The sequence below is a fragment of the Aptenodytes forsteri genome, unplaced genomic scaffold (assembly GCF_000699145.1).
Source record: "Aptenodytes forsteri isolate BGI_AS27 unplaced genomic scaffold, ASM69914v1 Scaffold105, whole genome shotgun sequence".
NCBI lineage: Eukaryota > Metazoa > Chordata > Aves > Sphenisciformes > Spheniscidae > Aptenodytes > Aptenodytes forsteri.
The window spans coordinates 1,918,992-1,943,379 of record NW_008796112.1 but is presented as its reverse complement, the minus strand read 5'-3'; the positions used below and the strand labels follow the sequence as shown (position 1 = coordinate 1,943,379).

Here is a 24,388-nt window from a genome sequence, read left to right as displayed (position 1 = left end):
TTGGACAGGGCTCTGAGCGACCTGATCTAGTGGAAGATGTCCCTGCCCACGGCAGGGGGGTTGGACTAGATGACCTTTAGAGGTCCCTTCCAACCCAAACTATTCTATGATTCTATGATTCTATGATTCTAAACTGATGTTTAGGAGTGGCAGAAAGATAAAGTTCTGAAGGAGGGTCAAGATCAGCAAAAAAGAATTGTAGAAACCTGAAAGACGCTTAGCACAGTCCCAGATCTGTTTCAATGTAGTGAGGAAACCAAGTGGTAGGAATACCATTTATCTTCGTTCTTCATCTTATCTTCTTTCTGATGTACCTTCTAAGTAAAGAGTAAATGTGTTAAAAGTCTCATGCAAAGTCTGGGCATTGTGTTCTGCCTTTATCGCATGTCCCTGAAAGCACAAACAGTGATCATGGGGTATGCTCTGGCGAACATGCAAAAGTTTCTTGAGAGGTTTGATGCAGATGTTTTAAGTTTCAGGGCTTCAACATTTAAACTCTCTCCACCGTGAGAAAGGACAATGGGCGCAGTCTTGGCCCCTAAACAGCTCACGTAGAAGCCCATGCTGTTAATTATTTCCGTTTGCTAGGGACTGTAAATGAACAAGTGATTCAGCCTTGTAAATAAAACTGGTGGATGTCCAGCAAGGGGAACTTCATCAGTCTACAAGATATCAATAGACACATCCCTTAACCAAAGCAACTAACCAAATTTGAAGCACTTGCTTCAAAGGCTGGGCACAGTACAGCTTCAAAGAAAGAGTCAGAAAGTGTTTAAGAGTAAAGTTTACTATTTTTCCTTCTTGAGCAATTGATTGTTGCTGTTTATCCATATGGACACACACACACACACAATATCACCTTTGGGCAGAGACCCAGTATGAAAATTTACAGTCCAAATAATCTGTTTGCAAACTACTAAGCAACAGAAATCAGGATTTTATGTTTGGGAATGTCAAGTGGGCATGGTTATCTATACCACTTGGTATAGTGTATATTGTGTGTCATGTTCTCAGAGAGCTTTAAAATCTAGCTTACTATCCTTATATGCTTCATGTAGCTCCATCTATTATTCTGTACTTTTTCTTTTGGTTGTATGTAGCCATAAATGTTTCACAGAAGTCAGCTAAGTTTTTGTTAACAGAGTTGTCTAATATAACCCACGTGTCTCTGCATGCATTTTCACTATTGTCAGCAGCAGGCGCTAGCCAGACTGGCACTGAGAACAATTTACATGTGTTCACAGACTGCAGCGTCTTACCAAAATTCTTTGGTTATTGGATGGTCATAGAAACATTAGTAATTCAAGATCTGCAGTGTTGAGCCGTGTTCACTGACCTCTATACTAACCCTGCCACCTTTACCTGTTGCTTTATTTTAGGCTTACATAACCAGCATAGCGGAGTTAGAACTAGACCTCTGAAGATCTGGGTCACAACTCATTTTTACTGGTTTCTGAAGTCATTAACTAAGGTAGCAGCAGAGTTAATTTTGTATGGTGTCCTTTATTTTTTGCCTTATTTTAAAGAATGATTGCTGGAGCAAGTTGAATGTGTTGCATCTTGAGTATTACTGAGGCTGGAAAGCAGCCAGAACAACCAAGGAGCAAATCTTCTAGGCAGTTTTCCATATCTACAATAAAACTCAAGTCTCTAGCAAAGTTATCTAAGGAATCCAGGCTGAGAACAACAAATGAAAAAGGAATGACACAGATAGGGCCATGCTATAAGGACAAAAAGTTAAGCATTTTATGATTTTGGACGAAGTTTCCTGCACAGTTATATCACTGCATTGCTTTGATTCCTCAGAAAAATCTGAGTCAACATACTGCCACTTCAACAGCTACGTTCAGATTCTCATTCTCTGGCAACCTGGGTAAATCAAAATGATCTGAGAGAGACAGATTAAAAGTTATTACTCACCCTTGCCCATTCATACGTGAAATAAACTATGGTCCTCTAGCCAAGGACCAAAATGTTGTGTATACTTCCACTCAGTATTTTAATTATTTGGTGCCTCAGCTATGGTACAATTTGTTGAGTATTGTTCCATGCTTCTTTAAGAACAAGACTATGCTTATTGTGTTTTGAATGTTAGAGTACATTTCAAGAAAAAAATGAAACATTGCTCTATGAGCAGCAAAACTAAAGCAGCTTCACTACAGATTTATATGGTCTCATCCATAAAGGACCTTTGCGCCCCACTATAATAAGTAAGGATATCTTAACTGCGTTTCTCATTTCAGTGTCACCCCCATAGGGCAAAAACCTCACATATTGTGGCTAATTCAGCTTTAGGTAAATGGTGACTGGCCAGCCTGCTATAGTAAACAGTACAATGTACAATGGTTGGTTTCTGAGTTCTTTCTCTCCTTCAGCTGGGGAATGAATTTGATTCCTTTTTCTGTCTTCAGTTGCTGACCTCCAAGAAACTTTAGAAATCTAATTAGTTTTGAGACCTTGGCTCATGTGTCAAATATGTTTGAAATTTGGAGCAAGAGATAGACTGAACCATTACATAAGCTTCCTCTCCTTAGGAAAGCAAGCTAATCAAGATTGTTCCATAAAAAGCCCCACACCCAAATGACTGGAAGTGCATTTTTTTTACAAACGTAGACCTATGCCAAACAGTAGCCATCAGAACCACTTTGCCCAGTGTCCTCTTTCTTGTCAGTGACACATGCTTGTGTTTGACAATGAAGCACATATTGTTTGTCATCTGCTTCGAAGGAGGAGTTTACGAGTTAATAGTAATGACAAGTTATATTCCCAACTTCAATTCAGTTGAATCCAAATCATTAATAGATTACCATTAATCAGGCTGTAGGAGAAAGAATAACAAAATGGAAATGTAGTAAGATTTTTTTTCCAGAATGTTAGGTTACAGTACTTTTTCCCTCTAAGCTCCTAAGATATACTGTATTTCATTTCATTGGCAGATATCCCATACTGCTTCAGAATCTGAAGCAAAAAGATTGGGATGAGTATTCTGGGCATTCATAGTATGTTAGATTAATATTGTTGGCTATCTACTCTGCATACCACGATTAAGTCAGCACTCCCTCATCTGCTAGCTGGATTCTGTTGTTGTAGCTGATGTGGTTGCTACCTACTTCATTTTTGAAGCCCGAATGCTATCTTTTTTCTGGTCTTTGCATGTTCCTATAGTATGGATTGTGCTGTGTGCTGGGGTGCTCTGTGCTCCTTCCAGGACCTATCTCTAGGTGGAAGAACATGAGAATATTGACTGTACTCTTCCTCATCCTCAAAGATGCTATATCACTCCTACTGGGAAAGCCAAATGAGGGTAGTGGTGCCATACCTATACACAAGAGCAGCAGCTGCATGCAAAGCCAAAGGATGGACCAGCCTTTGCAAGAAAATGAACTGTGTTCCCTTTGCCACTGAACTGATCCTTGCACAAAACCCTATTATATTTACACAGTTCTCCCACAAAAGATGTGTTTGGTTTCATTTCATTTTTAATCATACTGCACTGGAAGTTTAATTGAATACCTGTTCATTTTGATACTCAGAATTATATTGACTTTTACAATCAATTGAATACAAGGAGATTCAGTTTGATACTCAAATTTAATACTTGCTCGTTTTGATTCCAGAAGGTGTACAGAAGTCCCTGCTTAAAGAACCTCATGTCTGAGGATCCTTAGCTTGTTCCCTCCTTTGAATATTTCCAACCAGGGATCACTCTTTTCCCCTGCCTCAAATTTGGTGAGAATCAGCTTTTGTTACCCTGGAATGTATCTGGTAGCAGAAAGTGATGGGAGGTTAAGAAAGAAACCTTCTTACTTTGGAGGCAGCAGAGAAAGATTCCAGAATTCTGTCACAAGGTTTTATTCTACTCTATCTTGCACCCTTATTCATTTGCAGTACAAGAAGAAAGCATAAGTAGTTCCATAAAGAATGTGGACTTTCATTGAAATGGAAGAACACATCCCTCTGGTGCCCAAACACTCTGGTATGTGAAATGATTGTTTGGTTAGGAAAAGGAAAAAAACCCCAAAGTTTTGGCAAGCCCTGGTTTTGCATGCCCCAAACACCAGGTAGACACCTGCACAAATATTGTTTGCATACAAATAAAACTGTGTACACAGAAGTCTGGAGAAAAAAATCTAAAAGCTGAACCACACTATAGAAGCCAAGCCCCAAATCTCCATCTTGGAACAGTGATTAGTTTAAAGTAATTGTATTAAAGGAAAAAACAGAATAAATATTTTTGCTAAATGATGACAGATTCACACCCTCTGACACTGGGACTTTACTAGCATTTTTAACTAGTTGACTGAATTTGATGCAGAGGTATTTTTAGCTGCACCTGTAGGTTGTTTTTGCTTTTGTAAAATGTCTACACACATACCTACAATCTTCTAAACTTTCCCACTGTATCCACATGCCGATCAAAGCAGCACCATACGCATAAAGAATCATCTCAGAGATCCTTGCCAACGAGCTATCTGAAACAGAGGATTCTGCTTTATAATATCCACAAGATTTACAATGTCCTTTTCTCTTTCTAAAAATGGGGAACCTGCAGGTGGACAATGCAGGACGTAAGCTGTTCCTAAGCAGAGGAACAACTAGCGTGGAAAGCTCTTCCAAGCCTGGCATGTTATGTCAGGGACTGTTGCTGAACCACAGCCTGCTTCCCATTGTTCACACGTGGTGTTATCATTTATAATCCAAGTGAGAACTGAAATGGAGAAAAATTGCTTGAACTAAAAACATGAATTCATGGATACCAGGACAATATTTTCTTAAGCTGAACTGAAATTAAGTCTTCCCAACCACCAGCTTATTTTTTCTCACTTTTACTTGAGTTACTTTACTTCTCATCACATACATGGGAATAATTTTACTATTTTTACTAGGAAACTAGAATTTAATCTGTTTGTCTACCAATTCACTGGTACCTAAAAAAGCTGGCTAAAACCAAGTATCTTCCCCAACTTTCATATGCAAAATTATTCAACCTTTTTTGTTAGGAAATCTGTAGCAGATTTGAAACGAACCTTGTAGTTAGGAGAACTAAATGACATGAAACCATTTCGGATACAGAAGCTTGAAACTTCAGGCAGAGAAAGCAGTGTTGCTATCTAGAGTAAAGGCTATCCCAGACTTTCTACTATAAATCCTGTACTTTCTGTGCCTTCCAAAAGCCAGACTTCAAGTACTTGGGATTGATTATTTTTCTGATAAGTGTCTAGCTCAGACTTTTTTTGGGAAAAAAAAAAAAAGTACTTCAAGATAAAAGTAAAAGTCATTGATGTCTTGATGAGAATCATAGTTAGGAAGGTGAATGTTTTACCAGAAATATAAAAGAAAAATTTCATTAAGTTTACCTGTGTGCGGAGATGGCTTTGTGCTTCAGAGAAAGGCAACGATATTGGCAGACATTGTCTTAGCATGTTTTGCAACATTCATTCTGCACTGTCTAGATTGTGCGCGTGATTGCTGAATCTAGTTTCTTCACTGCAGGATTTTGCATTTGGCTTACATGTTGCAGTGTGTTATTTTTAATTTGAATCTGTATGGATACACCTGCAGTGGTAAGTGGAGACTTACTAGTAGTACAAAAAAAGGATTGTCCAGAAGCAGAACAGTGCTATACCATGGCATACACAGGGCCTATCTAATGACTGACTACAAATAAAAGTAAATGGTTTACTGGGGGAAGGCTGTGTATCTCTAGTGCAATATTATCTTGCCCAGTAGACCAGATGGGTAACATTTTAGGGAAACATTTCATCTCCCCACAAGAGAATTGACTTTCTTTCTACCCAAAGCTCACGTATATTGAGTGAAAAGCCTAGTTTGTCTTTGTCCTATACTATTCTTGGGATTCTTGTCTACTTTCCCACATGTGGAACAAGGCAGAGGCCACAATGAAAGAATGGGCATGATAATAAAAAAAAGAAAGAAAGACGGCAACCTCTTTGCCTCCCCTCTATGCTCTTGCAGAAAGGAGAAGTCCATGAAGTTGCTGCACTGCAGAACACAGATCTTCAACAGAGGAAACAGCTGAAGAAAAAGTACTATACTGGTCACAGTGGTTCCATTCTTTGAGAAGCTGCGTGTTTACCCTTTAAGTGAGAGGGCAAACTTTTGTCCACTGACAGACAAGCAGGCCACCCAGCAACCACTATCTTAATCTGGAGAAAAGAGACAGCTGGTAAGGACAGTAAGTCTTTTATCTGCCACTCAGGATGCCAGCAGGAAGAAGAGGCTACAGGAACAGCTGACAGAACAGAAGGCAGGACAAATTCAGTGTTTCTCAAAATGAAGAAATGGGAAGGGTTAGTATTTTAGTTCAAGCCCCCCCGCCTTTTTTTTTTTGCTGCCATAGACCCATTATCACTGCATGCTAATTTGCATTTAATACTGCAGCCTCCTCCCCACTTTTACATATGCATTGACTTTTAACAGCTAGACATATTAATAGCAGAATAATTTCAAATTGTGACAGTGGAAGATACTTTATTGTAATGCATTTGCCTAAGTGCAAAGTCCTAAATGCAAAGTAACAAGAATAACCCTGATTTTGCAAAATGGGGAAGAAAAAGTGGGTCAAGCTTAAGTGTACTCATTGCTGATCTGCTGAATTGCTAAGCACCTGAAGCTAGTGGGTAGCAGCAGCAATTGCAATTGCTCGTTGAGGTTCTTCTTGCCTTATTAAATCAAGTCAATACTTGCTCAATGATCAGAATCTCTCTCAGCTTCAATCTTGTGTTGGAGCTCAGGGGAGGAGACTTGCATGCAGGCTTCACTGTTCTTCTTATAAGAACTAATAAACAGTATAAAAATGGAAGCATGAGCGATCTGTCTTGCCTGGGGATATTATTGAAACCTGGTTACATGTAGATTCATTCTTATTTGGTGATGGCAACTCCCAATCTGAAGTCACCTGTAGCAGATGAGGAATTCCTTGGGTGTATCAGATACTTCATTTACCTTTGGGCAGATACCAAGAAAAATTACAGGTTAGTTAGCTAGTTCAAAAGGGAAAAAAATGCATCGCAATTAGAGAGCCCATTATAAGCAGGAGACTAATACCTGCCAAGCTGCATTCTGGGATGTTGGGATCTGTTCCCAATACCATCAGATGACATGCAGAAGAAGATGCAGTAAGTGCAAGGCTTTGATTTTGAAATTATATGCATAAATACACACACACATATATATTTATCTGAGGGAAGATTGTAATCACTATTTAATCAAAGACAATGTTTTCAAGGTGCAGAGGCAGCTCTGGTCTTCAGATTATATATTAAAGTTGGCTATACGTTTATAAATCTTGTTTTGTCATGAGCAAGGGTTTCAAATTGTGGATATGGTTTTACTTTGAACAGTATTTCATATATTGCTCACTAAGTACAAAAATATATGGTTACTATCCTGAGAGAGCTAAGCATTTAATGTATGATAAATTGGTACTACGTTAGTCGTGAAAAGCATTTAAATACCATAACTAATTTTACACATGGGCTGTAGACAGCTCTAATTCTTTGTTTCCCCAAGGTACGTAAGAGACCCTTGTGACAGTTTTGTGTCCCGTTTGAATGTATTCAGCTCATACATTAAATAAATACTGTTTAGAAATACTTTGTAAGTATGCAGATCTTGAAGTCTATGCGGCAACACTGACTTGAGCAACCAGAACTTGGGAATTTACACAATCCCTGCAGTTAGTTTGAAAACTAGTGGATGTGCAGCCTAACTGGCTATTTTACCTTCCTCTGCTCAGATTAACTCTTTCCCATCAACGTTTTCACCCCTATACTGTGAATGGTAGGTGATGCTTTGGGATTGTATGGGCACGTAGAAGAGGGGATTCTTGTATTTTCTCAGGAATAAAATTGCTACTACTAGATTTCATTACAGAAGTCAATGATCCTATGTACTAAGATTAAAAAAAAAAAACAAAACAGATTTGATAATCATTCCTTTCTCCTAATGTAATTGAAGGGATCTGTATCTGAAAGACTAGAAGAATGCTCAAATTAATGATACGGTACTTTATTATTATTAAATTATTATTTTTAGATTTACACAAGATTCAGTTCTTCAAGAGGAGTTCAAATCTGTCTAGAACCCAGATTAGTGTAGTTTTGAGTATGCGAGTGAATGCAAGGGAAATCACTTCCTTACCACTTCTCTATTCTATCAATAAAAATCTTTCTCTGAGCACATTCTAATACACAGATCTCCGAGATCACATTAGGATAGCTGAAAGTATCCTGCTTCTATGTTGTTTTTCACATTGCTGCTACTTTCTACTGTACAGAAGGAAATAGTAGCCACAAGATGTAAGAGAGCAACTGAACCAGATGCAACTTGAGCATCTGTTGTAGAAAGTGGCTGCAATGTAAAGGAACCGTTCCCTCTGGCTACAAAAGTGAGGCATGATAATAGCTACCTTTTTGCAGATAGGCAGCCCTCAATTTCAAAATCAAGTTTATAGTATCCTGTCTGGCTGATTAATGACATATCCGTTCACCAGAACGAAGCTGTAAGAACTAGCTTAGTGTAGTGCTGTGAAAAACAAACCAAAACCTGATTCAATTCCACCTAACCCACCCACCTCAGTCTCCTTGCCAGCTTCCTGGCTTTAATTGCTCTCTCCGATCTTGCGAGTGAGTGCCTCCCACAAAGTGTTTTCCAGCACCTTTCTGAATCTGGTTTCTTTCACAGGCTTTGCATTTGGATTCCTTCACATATTGCCAAAAGCTCACAGTCCTTTCCTCAAAGCCTCAAAACCCCCCAAAAATGCTTTGCCTACCTTTTTCTGGTTCTTTCTTTGACCCAATTCTCCTTACAGACACAAAGCTGAAAGAATGCCATGACAGCCTAATTTCCTTCAGGAGTATGCAAGCAATTAATATTGTTTAAAGAGCTGATGAATCTGTGAATTTCTAACTCACATGAGCATATGCTATTTCTATTCAAAGTTTATTTGCTAACAAGGGCTTGTGGAAAATGTATTATTTCACCGAAGAATTACTCAAATTCTTGAGTGCAGGCTAATGAAGAAGAACTGTTACATAAACCAGAGCCAAGTTTTACGCATTTAGGTCTTAATCAGAAACTTGTGCAATATTGTTTACATAATTGTCCAGATTCAAATTTGGTGGTTATACCACTTTTCTTAAGTCTAAATAGATGCCATGTTACATAATAAGCACTCATATTCTGATGAGGATCATTGTCAATGAAAGAGATTACTGACTAAAGTATTTATTTATGGACAAAGATACTAGAGGCGGACCATGGAGTCAGTAGGACCATCATTCTTTGATACAGAGTTTAGTGAAATGAATGCTTGGTGCTTGAAGTACCAGTGTAGCCTTCACACTAATACTTCTTATCCAGAGTTTGCCTCTCTTCCTATTTTCCACACCCACCATGCCTTTATATTATTAACTATCAATTTGTATGAAAAATGTCATTGATGCTGTTGCACCCTGCCCCTTTGATTATGACAAACTGCACCAAGTCCCACTCTTCTGTGTCCTGTTATCTCCAAATGTGAGTCGATGCATACTCAACAGAGATATTTTGTCTTCAAAAAACAGTTTTTTATTCTCCTGGTTTCAATTACACACTAAATTCTGAGATTATAAAAAGATATGATCTCATTGCTTAAGTGTCTCCAACTACCAGTGGATTAAAATTATCTTATTCAACAGGCAAAATGCAGTATTTCACAGCTCTTTTCAACACAATTGCAGAAATCTTAATGCAATATTGGTAGCTTTTACATCCACGTTGTGCTGCTTTTTAAAAAGGCCAGATGGGAAACAAAAACATACTGGCCATGTTAACAGAGCTTTGGTGGTCCCTCTTCTATACTGTAGTAATAAGACATAGGATATTCAAGTCAGCCTTCCACCAGGGGAGGGAAAAATTGAGAAACTGGGTATTTACAGTGGTGCCTGTCTTGTTTACAGTAACTTGTGTGCAAATGGTGACCAAAGAATAGCCAAGAAAAATGTATTTTGGAAATCTTAGTGCCAGTAACGATGCCCAGAGATTGAAATATCCAATAAATTCTGTTAGCAGGAACTTCTTGAACAGTCCCTATATCGTAAACATCAAACCTCTTCAAATGTTGCACTCGAGTTACCTGCAAAGGGTGTATCATCACCCCCAGTGAAGGTTGTGTTAGAGGATTGGTACGCATATCTTTCTTTAATATTGTTACATGTCTAAAGGTCAATAAAACTGACTGGAGTCATCTTAAGCATAAATACTTACAGTAGCCCCCAGGGAATATGTATATATAAAAGTTGCTTTCTAGGTTGACATCCATAATAACTTATCTTAACTGTTACTTTTACTTCTATAGAAGTATAGTTCTACCTATACTAAAACTGGCATGGATATATTGCAATCACATCTTCTCTTGCAATGTAGCATATATTGTAAGTACTCAAATGAAAAAAGACTTATTATGTATCTGGTTTGAAGTAAGCACAAAGATAATTCAAAACATTCACATTCTCTTGTGTTCATATAATTTAACTGCTTAGAGTCCCATAAATCATCACTTCATGGGCCTTAGGATTCTGCTTCAGTGGAATTTGTTGGGTAATATCAAAAGCAACTGAACAAGTTAAGAATTAAATACAGCTTCCAATCTAACTGTAGCATTCAATACTGAATTGTCCACATAAATTGTAATTGCTTTCTACCAGGAAGCAAAAGATGTTTAATCTCTTTCAGAAGAAGTAGAAATTAGTCGTTCACAGATCAAAATCTATTCATATGCAAAAATTACTCATCTATAAATTGCAGCTGCTTTCAGATGCAGTGTTAGATTACTCACTATACCCTGAAAATAACTGCAAACCAGTACAGAATGCTTATGTATATGTCTTTCAAGTTAATTACTTATGCAAAAATGCATCTGTTGGATGACACTGATGAAGCTCATGATTTTTCAAATATTTCCTTGTCCTACACAGTGATTACTCAAAATGTATCTGTTCAGAAAGAGAACTCATCAAGAATCTTTCAACAAAATGCTTTTTCATTGGAAAATGAGATTCAAAGCCAAAAGTTTTGCATGGAAATTAATTTATTTTAGTGAAGCTTTTGTCAGGAAAGGTTTCAGTGTTCCAAGACAAAGTTTCTGGTTTACATGAGACATCCCTTCATTCCAAATTATCAAATAATGTAGGCCAATTGCTTGGGACAAAGTCAGTTCCAGGATTTTACTCCTATTCATGTGTATTTATACAAAGTAAACCAGTTCCATCAGGAGAGACTGAAAGACCTACTGAAAACCAGGCACCAGAGCTGGGTTTGGGTATCCAACTTGGTTATGGCAGAACCTGAGGACCTAGCATGTAGATAAGCTACCTAGCATGTACCCCTAATGTTTGTTTTGTTTTATTGACAAGCTTCAAAAATGGTCTTGGCTTTATCCTCTAAAACTTCCTAGGGGGCTCTTCCCAAAACAATTCCACCCTGTGATTAAGTAACTTCTAATCCAGAAAGAACTGTTTTGCAGATTCCAAATACAGTTGCACTGTTAGGGGACTCAAGCTAGGAAATAGGAGATGTGCAATCATTACAGCTTAAATAAGCCTGGATTCCTCCCTTCAGATAAAAGTAGGAAAAGAAGTAAAACTAACTTTCTTTAAAGCAGAAGCATCCTACTTGAGCCTTTTGTATACAGCACCACAGCAATCCCCATTTTTCAAGGGTTTTCAACTAGCTCTTTCTCCCCTAGCACCATCCCCTTTCATACTAAATAGAATCTAAAAGACCAGATTCCTTCCTCTCTAGCATGCTTTGTGATGGGAAAACAAATGGATCATAATTCATTTTCTCTTTTCCCCTCATAGTCTAGTCTTGGAGACATCACTAAAAAGGAGAGATTAAACCTTTTTTTTTTTTTTTTTGTGGGGGGGGGAGAAGCGGAAGGAATGAAGAAAAACCAAACCCAACATATATATTGTTTCCTGAATTCTTTTCCTATATCTTAATGACTGAGTTCTATGTCTTCTTCATGCCACTTTCTGTACTTCGATTACTTAATCTTCAGCTAGCACTCTTTATACTAGCTATGCATAGGCTCTCAGTGTTGAATAGCTGGAGAATATCTTCAACTATAAGTTCGGTGCTGGTATTGCAGAACTAACCTCAAAAGGCACAGGCTGGATCCCAAAATATCCCGAGGAAGAAAACTTCCACAACAGCAACAACAAAAACAAGAAAAGCCTATGGAGTGTGTGTGTGTTTATCTATTTATTTGATTATCCCAAGCACTCTGAACTTGAGTCTGTAACATTGCCAGTTCTCCTAAATGTATAGAATGCAATTTGCCTTTGGGGTACAGGAACTTTTGAAACTGCCTGATAATAAAGGCTTCCAGTAACGCCTCACATTCTGTTCCACCATCCTATCTGCTTACATCAGTTAGTGATCCACCTGATGACAACATCCCTCATCAATACTCATGGTAGCCAGCTTTCATTTAATCATGGTTTTGATGCCCTTATTTACATGTTGCCCTTATTTACATTTCTGTTCCTTGTGGGTTGCAGTGTGCACCTGCTTTTACCACAGGCTTGAGATGGCTTCTAGACTGGATGGAGTCCTCCAGTCAAATAGAGGAAACCCAAAGTATTCTTCAGTCCACCCTGAGAGGGAGAGCAAAGCCCAACTGACCCATTGTTTGCCGGAACGGTAGGGAGAAGGGACGAGGGCTGGCCTGGACTTCTGGACGCTTTCTGCTTCTTTTCATCCTATGAGGGCTGCATTAATGATTCTGCTTCCCATTTAACCTCAGCTGAAAAAAATCATATTGGGTACTGAAGGAGAGAAAGAAAGGGCCATCTGCCTTGCGAAGTAATGATCTAGATGCTCTGCCCCAGGAGATGGGAATAGCAGATAGTCAAAGGAGATTCCCACAGACAGGGCTGAAAATTATGTGAGAACTGGAGCTGCTGGATTTCCAAAAGGCTGGCTGGATCACAGGACAGAATCATTCTACTCTTGGTAGAATAATGAGAATTAACAACTCTGTACTGTCAAAGTTCAAAGGAATTGGTCAGGGACTATAGTCTGTTCCTCAAGCCACACCAAGATTATATCAGGGATGAGCCATACCACTAACTATATGTGGAACAATTTCCCTTTGCAGGATTAAACACTGAGTTGTTATACAACTGGCTTCAGGAGATCAGAGCTTAATGCAAACAAAAGCTTGTATGTGGCCAGAGAATTCAAGATAAGTTGTTGCCACGTAACTTTTTATTTTAAACTTCCCACTGGAAGTCTTCATACACTTTCAAAACAGATTTGTAAGCAATACTACTTGCTATTCTCCAGTACTCCTGGAATGTTATACCTCAACAGTGTTTAATTGTCCTCCCCATTAAAGATGAGTCAAAGTAAGAGAAAACTGTATGTCATAGGACAGTTGGAAACAAAGTGGTCATCACCTTTATTCTTTAGGGAACTTGCTGATTTGTGATGGTATTTGCATTTGATACTTCTCAGACACTTACAATTTTGGACCAAATAGCCTCTATAAAATAATGTCAGAGGGGCAATCGAGGATCTCTGTAACTACTGCAACATGAGCTGAGTGTTAATTTTCTTCCTTTTTCTACAGGCCATGGGGAAAATAGGGCTGCTAGCCAGAAAAGTGCAATGTTCATAGTATTATAATGTCATCTCAGTATGCTGAGAAGTGAATAACTCTTAATTTTGAGTCTGTTTATGTTTTGGACAACAAAAGCAAACTGTTTATGCTGGAAGCATGCTAGTGAAACTCTTCTTAGGTAGACATACGAGATTTTACAGATGTCTGGAACAAATGTACAAATGCTATGAGTGGTAAGAATGCAAAAAAAAAACCTAAACTTAAATCAGAACCAGTTTTTCCTAGTGGAAAAGGATATGCATGTATATGCTTTTGGAGAGCATGCCCTTCTATGATGAGTTTCTCTACTGCTTACTGAGAGTCATTTGCCCTCTCTGTTCCCCATGCCCCATAGCAAAGAATGGAGGCAGATACCTCAGATGAAGGAGCATGTTATTTGCAGGTGGGACTCTCTCTTACAGGTGTGAAGTTTACTGTGCACGGACACCTACATCTGCTTGGCCCCGGAATGTCAGTGAGGTTTACTCCTGCCTGACTTCCATGCTACACTTTGCCTCTCATCCAGCAGAAGTGGAATAACACTTATGTAGCTGATTCATGGCTGAAGTGGGAACTTTATGTAGTAAATAGTTCTGTTTCCTATTGTAGTACGCTGTTTAATCCTTCTTCCTGTTCGAAGTGTTAAAGGGTTTTTTTGTTGTTTTCCAATGCCTCACTCTTCATTAATACAGTTTCTTGGTTTGGGGTTTTCTTTGTAGCTTTCCAGTGTTAGTAGGCATTAGAGATATTTTTCTTGTCGATATTCCAGTTATGTCCAATGCTAGCAGGAATTCTGGCTTATGAATATGTTCCTCATATAACCAACGTTGATGCCTCATAAACAGTTGAAAGTGTTGAAAGAACAAGGGAAGCATGCCTGTTTCCATTTCAAGGATAGAAAATTGAGGCATCAGGAGGCTATGGACCCTTACTGAACAAAACATTTTCCAAATATGTTCCAAAATATTAGAACGGAGTCCTGATTACAGTAATACCCAGGAGTCTTGTGATGTTTAGGTTATCTTTGCTTCATCCTTCCTCACTGAGGTATGGAAGTGTAAAGTAAGAACAAAGAGCAAGACTGAAAACTGGAGACTAAAACCATCTCTAATGTCGCACAGAGACAACCTCTGAGATTGCCTTTGCAGCATGACCTACCTTCCAGAGGCTTCGAACCTCTTGGTACTGCTTTGGGCATAGCTGGAGCATATTCTGGTAAACATGCAGTGGGTTAGCAGCCTGCAGAAGGGCAGTAGGTATGGGTGCTCAGGTGGGTTGTGCTTACAGCTGCTCTGGAGATGGCTCTTTCAGAGCCCTTTAGACATAGCCCAAGTACATGGACATGTGCAAAACTCACAGCAGAGCTGATGATTTCACCTTAGTCTTTCTAGTTCAGTGTCACCAAGTCCTATGACTTCCTTGAATCATGCAAGTGCGGTGAGGACTGGTATCAGTCTTGTGAGGATATGAGAAGTTCCAGCCCCACTGTGGATTTCAGCCCTCCGCAGGACAGAACTCTTCTGAAAAGCTGCTTTCCTTCTTTCTGTACTGCTAGAAGCAGCGGCAACAGTAAGGCTAGAACAGGAAGCAGAACTGACCCGCCTGTTAGAGAGAAGAGTGAAATGTAGGGGTGTGAAAGAGCTCTTGAATTCAAGGTCAAGTAAACTTGAGAATGGTGGTGATAACTGAGACATATGCTATCCCCTTATCTTTTGGGGATAGCTGAGGGAGTAGAAACAAAGAACCCTCCCCAAGGGACAGATCTAATCCTTAAACAGGATTTTTTTTTTCCTTTTGGTGTAATCACACAGTTTTGATTCAATTATTTTGAAGCTACACAGGTGTGGCTAACAATGGATATTCCCTGTTACTGCCTTGCTACTTCACAATTTTTCCCAACTGATGCACTTTCACTAACAAAGTAATTTTGGCGTTCTTGAAAACCTCTCTTGTGTTTAACTTAGTCTCAGAGCCAGTAAAGCATTTAACATCTGCTTAAGCATATTTCAATTACTCACCTAAGTGACTTGATGAAATAGTTTCTGGTAGAGCCACAATTTGAGCCCTTCATTGCTTTAAATCCAATGCCTTTGTAGTTGTCGCTCATTATAATCTAAAATTTGCTATAATATTGTTGTATATGTTTTTATTGTGCGTTTTATCTTAAAACCGCATTAATTCCTTACTAACACCTAGTTCTATGAAGAGAATTAAATGGCATTAAGCATCACACTTGAATATTCAAGTACTCTAGAAGAAAAGAAAACTGGAATTGATGGAGCTGGATAATAAGAGTAACTTCAACAACCAGCAGCTATGACAGGCTCCAAAGCCAAATGAGCCTGTTGCTGAACTCCTCAATGGTGTTATGATGTGGTAGAAAGAGAAGGTAACACAGAATCTATTTATGGGCTAATTTAAATTCAAGACCAGTTCTAAAAGACAGACCTGGCAAGTCATGTGCAGTTTATACCAGGGCCACTTTTTCGGTTTGTTTTTTCTTAAAGGAGATTCTAAAACTTTTTTTTTCTTTTCTGGCCATATTCCATGCTGGAAGGAGCAATGCTCCTCTCATGTGGTTTGAAATATCCAGCCACTTGTCCAATGATCTCATGCACCAGGGGCATATGGAATGACGCTCTTTGCTTGCATTAGTGTATTAGCACACTGCATACAGCTATTAATTTTCTTTAACCATTCACAGCTCAGCACTGTGGTGTGTGTTTTCCAATATATTCTAATGGAAAACTTGAAAGTTGTTTTATTTTCTCTTTCTGGCTTCCTTAGAACTGTTTTAGGATTACATTTTTAATAAGATCTCTTCAAAATACTTCAGACTCTGGAAAACCTTTTCCTGGAGCATATTACTATAGGAGTGGGAGTGCAGGCTGGCAAAACTGAAATGCAATCCACTGTCCTCTGCTGCATCTCAGATTTCCTGGGTACCTTTATTTACAAGAACATATGGTAGAAATGCAACAGATCAAAAATCCTTCATATCTGAGAAGTCATGAACCTCCTTCATGAGGACAGAACCTCCTAATGGGGTTGCTTAACACTCCCATATCTGTTTCTGTCCTTGAACAGAAGAAATTAAGTGGCTACATGATGATGCATTTAATGCAGAGTAACTTTTCCAGAAATGAAGGTCTTATCCATTACTTCCGTGCAGTTCTTTGCACTGTTATGCCAAGGTTAGTATAAGATTTTTCTACCATGGGATACTGATGTAAGCATCAAATGCATACAGATGAATGCTGCCCTTGACCTGATTCAGTGCACTAGGGCTAACCTTTTTGTTGGTTTGTGTTTCTCCTAGAGTTTCACCGAATATAAATTTTTCAGTTTAAAAAAAGCAAGGATTTATTCCATGTTCACACTACATCACTCCATGTGACTCCTTCTGTGGCTATTTTTGTAGCCTGCGGTCATATCGCTTAGTTCCTAGAATCAGGATGATAAATTTTAACACTGAACATTTATTTAGTTAGTAAGCTTCTGTATTTTTTGACTGCAGAGTTCCTCATTTTACTTCTCTTTTGAGCCTGGCTTTTCTGTAAACTGTCTGTTTACTATGTTGGGTGGAGTCTGCTATACTTTCCAGAATACCTGCATGGGAAAATGTTAGTTCTCTTTCTTCTCCCTGCCCTCCCCTCCCCCCCTTTTTTGTTGTTGTTTTTGTTGGGTTTTTTTTGTGAGCAGTCTGGGATGACAATCCTGTGTGTGCTTTAAACTTGCTTTTTTAAAACATGCTGCACACTTTAATGCTGTTTTGTGTTGCCAAGAAAAGTGCTATGTATAGACAAAAACTCTGAGACCATCATCTTTTTATATATTCTCTGTATCTTTATTCCAGAAGTTAATACCCCAGATGTTTCTTTAGGATACACCTGTCAAAGATTTTCAGGTTATTTGCAAAATTTTTGTAAATACAGAACAGCTTTTTAACCCTTCAAATTAAACTGGATGGTATTTCTGCTTCACTGTAAAAACTATTCTAAGTATTTTTATGTCATATTGCTATTTTTTCCCTCCAGTTTCTGGGTGTTGGAGAAATAACTGTGTGTTTATCCTACTTAATTAAACAAAGGTCAAGCAAGGCAAAACAGAATTTTGTGAGGATTTTGTGAAGGAACAAGAGCATCACTAAATCTGAGCCATAAATCTGAGCCATAATTTTTTCTAAAAAGCCTAGGCAGTCCTGGATTAGCAGATCAAGATTCCGACAACTATGGATCATTCAGAGAACAGATCTGGATCTAAATCTTGTGTCCTGAATCCTTTTCAAATTAGGAGATGCACACGATTTAAACTGTAAGTAATGTATATCAATAGATAGATTACTTATTCTTCTTCGTCAAACTAGTATTAGTCAGAACCCTGTACTTTAGGCACATTTTGGAGGCAGAAAATCTGCCCATTTGGTATTTCAGTAACTGGATTAAGAGGAAAGTAATCGACTAGCCATTCAGGATGGAAATCAAGCAAAATCAGATCAGCATAGATCAGAAATAGGAAAGGGATGAAAATGTCTTGAAATGACTTAACTGAGATGCTGTCACTTAAAAGTGACAAACTGTGATAATATTTTTGTAATATTGGCTGCATTTTGTAAAAGTAGAAATTAATTTCAAAACAACTGTATATACACCTTTTTGGTGGGAATTTGCTGTGTAATTCTACCATACTTCATGTACTTGCTACATATAGTAAAACATTAAGATCTGTATTTTAGTATTTCAGAGATGCATGTAAGTTGAAATCTGGTAATTCAGTTCACAGATGTAATCTCTAAATGTGGTAGTCAAATTGTGAGAAGTCCCATTACACAAATGGAAGGCACTTGCTTTGTAAATTAGTTCTAGAACTGTCCAGTTGTACCCTGTCCATAGGGTACATATTCTGCTTTAATTGTGGTCTGTACTGAGATAATACAAAACCGAAATCTTGACGTGTAAGAATATTTCAGTATTGTTCAACTCTAGCATATCTCACGTAGCCGTAAGCATTTGGCAGTATAGTGAAACTGCAGGGTAACTGTTACCAAGAAGTAAAGATTATTTTTGTTATACAGTAAGGATTATGGAGGGAAGTTGTATAGGTGGATATTGAAACAGCATATTGCCAGCCTTTACCTCTCAATTTTGTTCCCAATCTCCCTCATTAATTCCCCATGTGCCCTTAGGCAAATCAATCTGTTTTCATTTTGAAGTAACAGCTAAAAGGATAAAATGCTTGCAGGTGGTTTAAAGATGCTATTCTAGAGACTCAACATAATCTACTGATGTTAATAATAAAAAAAAAAAGAGCTGAAAGGATCTTTCCCTCCAAACCTAAGAAGGATAAACGGCAAAAGTTGATTCTAAATGAGAATTTAAAAGCCCTTGGCTCTGGTATTTTAAATCTAAAATCATAGTAAGGTGAACACAAAACCCAAAAGGCAACTTACAGAAAGCATAAAACTATAAAAGACTCTCAAATGCACAGAAATAGAAAATCGGCCTCTAATTCAGGAAAACCTAACATTGATTGCTCTAACGTGGGAGGTCATAATAGGGGAAAAACACTTTTTTGTTTGTTTACAGCACTCTTCCTAATCATCTATCACTGGATTTGTTGTGGTTTATGAAGTGCTGTGAGAACCTAGAATAGGAAATGCCTACAAATACACACCAGAATACTTACCCCCTGAGTTTGCCTAATTCTTATTCAAATCTATCGTTTTAGTCCCTATGAGATGACTATGTAGGCATGTGAGAGGTACTTGTCTTATAAAAATAACTTTATTTTTCTCTGTCATCCTTTTATTTTCCCAGCTGAAGAGTCCTAATCTAGTTAGTTGCTTATCATGTAGAAGCTGGTTTATAGCTCTAAAAATCCCTGCTGCCCTTTTCTGCTCCTCATTTAATTTTATTAAACGTATATTCTGGCACAGGAACAGATCTGCATGCTGTATTAAAAATGTGGGTACATCCTTGATTTATACAATGCAGTAAGTACTCTCTTCTGTTTTGTTCTCAGCTCTCACCCTAAATTCCTAATGTTGTTTCTCGTCTTAACCATTACTAAGCACTGAGCTGGCATTTTTAGGGAGCTATTCACAGTAAATCCCACATCTCTATCTGGCTGACAAGAGCTAAACCAGAACCCCTTACTGTTTACATATGATGTAGGTTGTCTTTTCCTAGACTGTTGCTTTGCATTCACTTGCATAAGATTTAATCTACTATTTCAGAATCTAATATTGCGCTTTTTCAATGTATAATGTTTTAGTCTCAACTATCTTAAAAAATTGTGTTTATCAGCAAACTTTCTTGCCTTCCTATTTACTCCTATTGTTCTTTTTTATAACCTTTTGAAGAAGTCACATGGTCTTTTCTCAAACCAGACAATACCTACAGTGTAAGAAGTAAATTAATTATAACGTGGAATTTATGAACAATAGACAAAAAAACTAATTTAGCAACTTCAGCTCTGATTGTATATAATAATATTGTGGCTTATGTCAGTGAGAAGGTATAGACTTTGAGATATACTTTGCATATGCAAAAAGATACTCTTTCTGGGATAACAGAGTTTCTACTCTGGCTGCAGTTTCACAAGCCAAATAATTGGATCTGTAGGCTGTTGCCAAATGGGGAGATTCCAGTCTGCACACCTCATCCACTAGCTGAGCTTTCCTGCTCCTTCCCTCGCATTGATCAAGAAGTGCTGGGACTGTGAGATTAGTCATGAAAACATAAAAATCTGACTCACCATGCAGTGTCATGACCGCTAGATCCAGTGTGAGAGAAGGGGCAGAAACGTGCAGCTGGGGCTGAAAGGGGAAAAAGGGACTGTCCCTTTGGCAGCGGTATGTAATTAGACTGTGTTACATGTATTGTGAAATTGCACCTAAGCCCTAAAGCATAGCAGTGCTCCTACTTTTTCGTTACAGAGGAGAAACATGACGTGCAGAGAACTTAACAAAATCCACACTTTTTCTCCATGTGACAGTCAGGAATGTAGCCCAAATGCTCTGATGCAGTGTGAAGCTTTAACCCTGGACAAAAATCATTAACTGCTTGTCTGCATTATCAGACCTGTGACTTGCTTTGAGCACGTCATTTGTGATTATTATGCAGGTTAGTATTCATGCTGTTTATGCTGAAAGTGAAAGCTTGTGTTGGGAAACTAAGCCAAAAAATGAAAAGTTTTCTCTAATGAAGTATAAAGACTGACTCAGTTAAATCTGTCTGATAGTGTCTAATTCTAGTAAGAATAACTTGTAAAACTTTTTAGCCTAATTCTATGAATTGAAAAACCCACTGCAACCTCTTAATGCCAACTGCATTTATCTATTTATAATTCTCAGTGAGAAAGCCTACTGGGTGGCATACATCTAATGTAGTGCAGGTGATGCAACAACTTTGGAACTGATGGCAGTAGTGAAGGTGGGGAAAGAGAAAGGTATGAAGGCAGACAGTGATTAAGGCTGCCTGATAACAGTAGCCTTTTTGCTGTTTGTTTACTCTTGTAATATCAATGAGAAATCAAAATAACAAGTTCAGGTTAAGCTTAAAAATAAAGCAGTTTAGACTGTTTGAAGATAGATGCTAATGTAACTGAAAGCAACTGTATAGCATATCAACAGCTGCTTCAGTATGACATAGTGACATTCATAACGACATTCATAACGACATTCATTTAGTCTAAAATGCTAATGAAGACCAAGGATGTTATGCCTTGTAGTAAATAGTTGTGGTAAGAATAGTATTAATATGGCCTATTGCTTTAAAAGTTTTTTACTGCATTAAGTTAGTGTGAAAGAATAATCCTATATTCTCTCCTTCTATGATAAAAGTTTTCCTGAAACTGCTATTCTTTCTTTTCCTTGAATGAGGAATGCAGTATTCAATGTGAAAACTACCTATTTTCATAAGAAAATAATTGTTATTTTTAATAACCTACACAAATGATTATTTATAATACTGCTCAACTTTGAACTTTGACTACCTAGCATTTTATATCCTTGCCAAGTCTTCTTTTATAAAACATTGTTTTCAGTATGGATTTTTTTTGGTTTGTTTGTTTTTTTTTTTTTTGAAAGACTGCTTAGGTTTCTGGCCCAGCAGAACAATTGAATTTACTCAGGATTATCAAATTCTACAGTACTAGCTACTGCCAAATAGCACTTTCTTACCAAGAACTCAAACTGCAAAGTAAAGGTAATTAGAACATATTGGCTTTTTGCCAAATTCCAAGGTACGCTTCCTTGGCAAGCATCATCTCAAATGTTTTATATAAGCTGTTCTACAGCAGTTCCACTTTCCTCCAGGAAAAGCTATTTTATAGAAAGGGAGTCTTAGCAATCCTTACTTCTTGACTATTTTATTATTTATTGTTCCATATCGCTATGCAGCAGTAGCATATTTAGTTGTAAATTCTTTCCATTGCTCACAAAACCACACAAACGTCTTGGAGCTTTCCTCAGAGAATTCTTAACTTCCTACAAAAACAAGCAACAAAAGCTATCGGGAAAAGTAACCAGAAGATTTTTAATCACTTGAGTCTATTTCCTATCCCTAGGAGAAACTAGGATTTTCCAAGTTTAAGTTAAATAGTCAAGTGAATTACATGGCCTGTATTAAACTAAATAAATCTATGATCTATTATTTTATGTGAACTATATTGTGTCAAATATGAGAACAGATCCTATTTCTTACCCGTTTTTTTGGTTTGTTTTTTTTTTTTTTCTTTGAAAGACTGCTTAGGTTTCTGGCCCAGCAGAACAATTGAATTTACTCAGGATTATCAAATTCTACAGTACTAGCTACTGCCAAATAGCACTTTCTTACCAAGAACTCAAACTGCAAAGTAAAGGTAATTAGAACATATTGGCTTTTTGCCAAATTCCAAGGTACGCTTCCTTGGCAAGCATCATCTCAAATGTTTTATATAAGCTGTTCTACAGCAGTTCCACTTTCCTCCAGGAAAAGCTATTTTATAGAAAGGGAGTCTTAGCAATCCTTACTTCTTGACTATTTTATTATTTATTGTTCCATATCGCTATGCAGCAGTAGCATATTTAGTTGTAAATTCTTTCCATTGCTCACAAAACCACACAAACGTCTTGGAGCTTTCCTCAGAGAATTCTTAACTTCCTACAAAAACAAGCAACAAAAGCTATCGGGAAAAGTAACCAGAAGATTTTTAATCACTTGAGTCTATTTCCTATCCCTAGGAGAAACTAGGATTTTCCAAGTTTAAGTTAAATAGTCAAGTGAATTACATGGCCTGTATTAAACTAAATAAATCTATGATCTATTATTTTATGTGAACTATATTGTGTCAAATATGAGAACAGATCCTATTTCTTACCCGTTCTCAAAGACTTCCTAGGATTGCTACAGAAATGGAAATTCTTCTTGAATAGGCCTGTTTTATCTTTTGGTCACTTAGATGTGAGATTTCATTGTGTCTTTTCAAACGTATGAACTAGCTGCCATGTCTCACTCCTTTTGATAAATGGAAGCCTCTTAAATCCCATGTTTTAAATATAAAATACTAGCTAGCACATGTGTACAATAGCTCAATGTCTAACTTAGAGTTTACTCACTACTCTCTTCCAGATACCAGAGGAATTGGGATATATTGTAATATCAGATTTCACCACTTTGAATATTGCAAGGACAAATTGTTACACTTATGGCAGTGCATGATGCTAAAGCTTTGCATTGATAATGTTTAAATACTCTAGACTGCTCTAAGGTGTGTTCAAATGAAAACATAATTGCACTAAGGCTTGGCATACATCGTTACATATTTGTGCATTTAAAAGTAATGGCCCACCTTGGAGAAAAGCTGGAAGCAAAGTGGAATGCCAGGTGCATCTGGAAGAGATGATTTTTCTTTCTTATAGTCAATTTACTAATAGGGAGTTTAGTAAATTTAGTAAATCCTGTCCTCTGATACTGACAGATAATGATTTTTTTTTTAATCCTTATGTGTTCTAAGGTTGTGTTTGGTTTGTTTTTGTGTTTTTTTGTTGTGTGGTTTGGTTTTTTTTAATCCCCCATCTCAAAATTCTATGCTAAATCTTGCCTTCCTACATCTCTCTGAGCTATATGAAGATGGGTAGGAAAGCACAATTGTAGAAGTTGAAAAGGTGAAGTGTAGTAATTATACATAAAGTTATTACTGAGATTGTTTACTTTGATATGCTTTACTATGATAGCACTAAAAATTTGAGGTTAGACCTTTGGTTCCAATGGAAATATCCTGAACTCTCCTAGATTATTAAATTTATAATAATATATATAAGATATCCTATATTTCAAATATTCTGGAAACTTGCTTATAAAAATATGCAATAATTATTTTGAACAAAACTGTCTATAATCCCCAATACGTATTTAAGAATAAGCATAGTTGTGACTATATGTTATCAAATGCTAAACAAAGCCGGGGGGGGGAGGCAAATAATTTTGCTTGCATTCTTGTCAGCTAAGAGCATGACCCTACTTGAAAACTTGATAAATCAAAATCCATTACTTGGGAAAATAACTTTGTTGCTTTGTACGGAATGTTTCACCCAACTATTTAGTTAAAATAGCTAATGTTGAAGTCTATGATCCTGAAAGCTACAAGAAGTCAGATAATTTACCCAGAGTGTGCTGGGTCAAAGCATCTGAAGACTGCATGCACCAACGTAAGATGTCTTTGGTCATATTGTTTCTT

The 24,388-nt window shown here is 37.5% G+C and overlaps 1 protein-coding gene across 4 annotated transcripts in view; it reads left to right on the top strand.

Annotated features, from left to right (window-relative positions):
* Positions 1–24,388, top strand: part of RAF1 (Raf-1 proto-oncogene, serine/threonine kinase) — an 81,932-nt gene that overhangs the window by 4,456 nt on the left and 53,088 nt on the right. Inside the window, exon 2 of one of the 4 annotated variants that reach the window (XM_019474090.1) lies at positions 17,860–17,983. The exons of the other annotated variants lie outside the window; for them this stretch is intronic. Coding sequence (XP_019329635.1) covers positions 17,901–17,983 — 83 coding nt within the window. The 5' untranslated portion in view covers positions 17,860–17,900. The remainder of the gene's footprint in view (positions 1–17,859; positions 17,984–24,388) is intronic. 4 annotated transcript variants of the gene reach the window in all.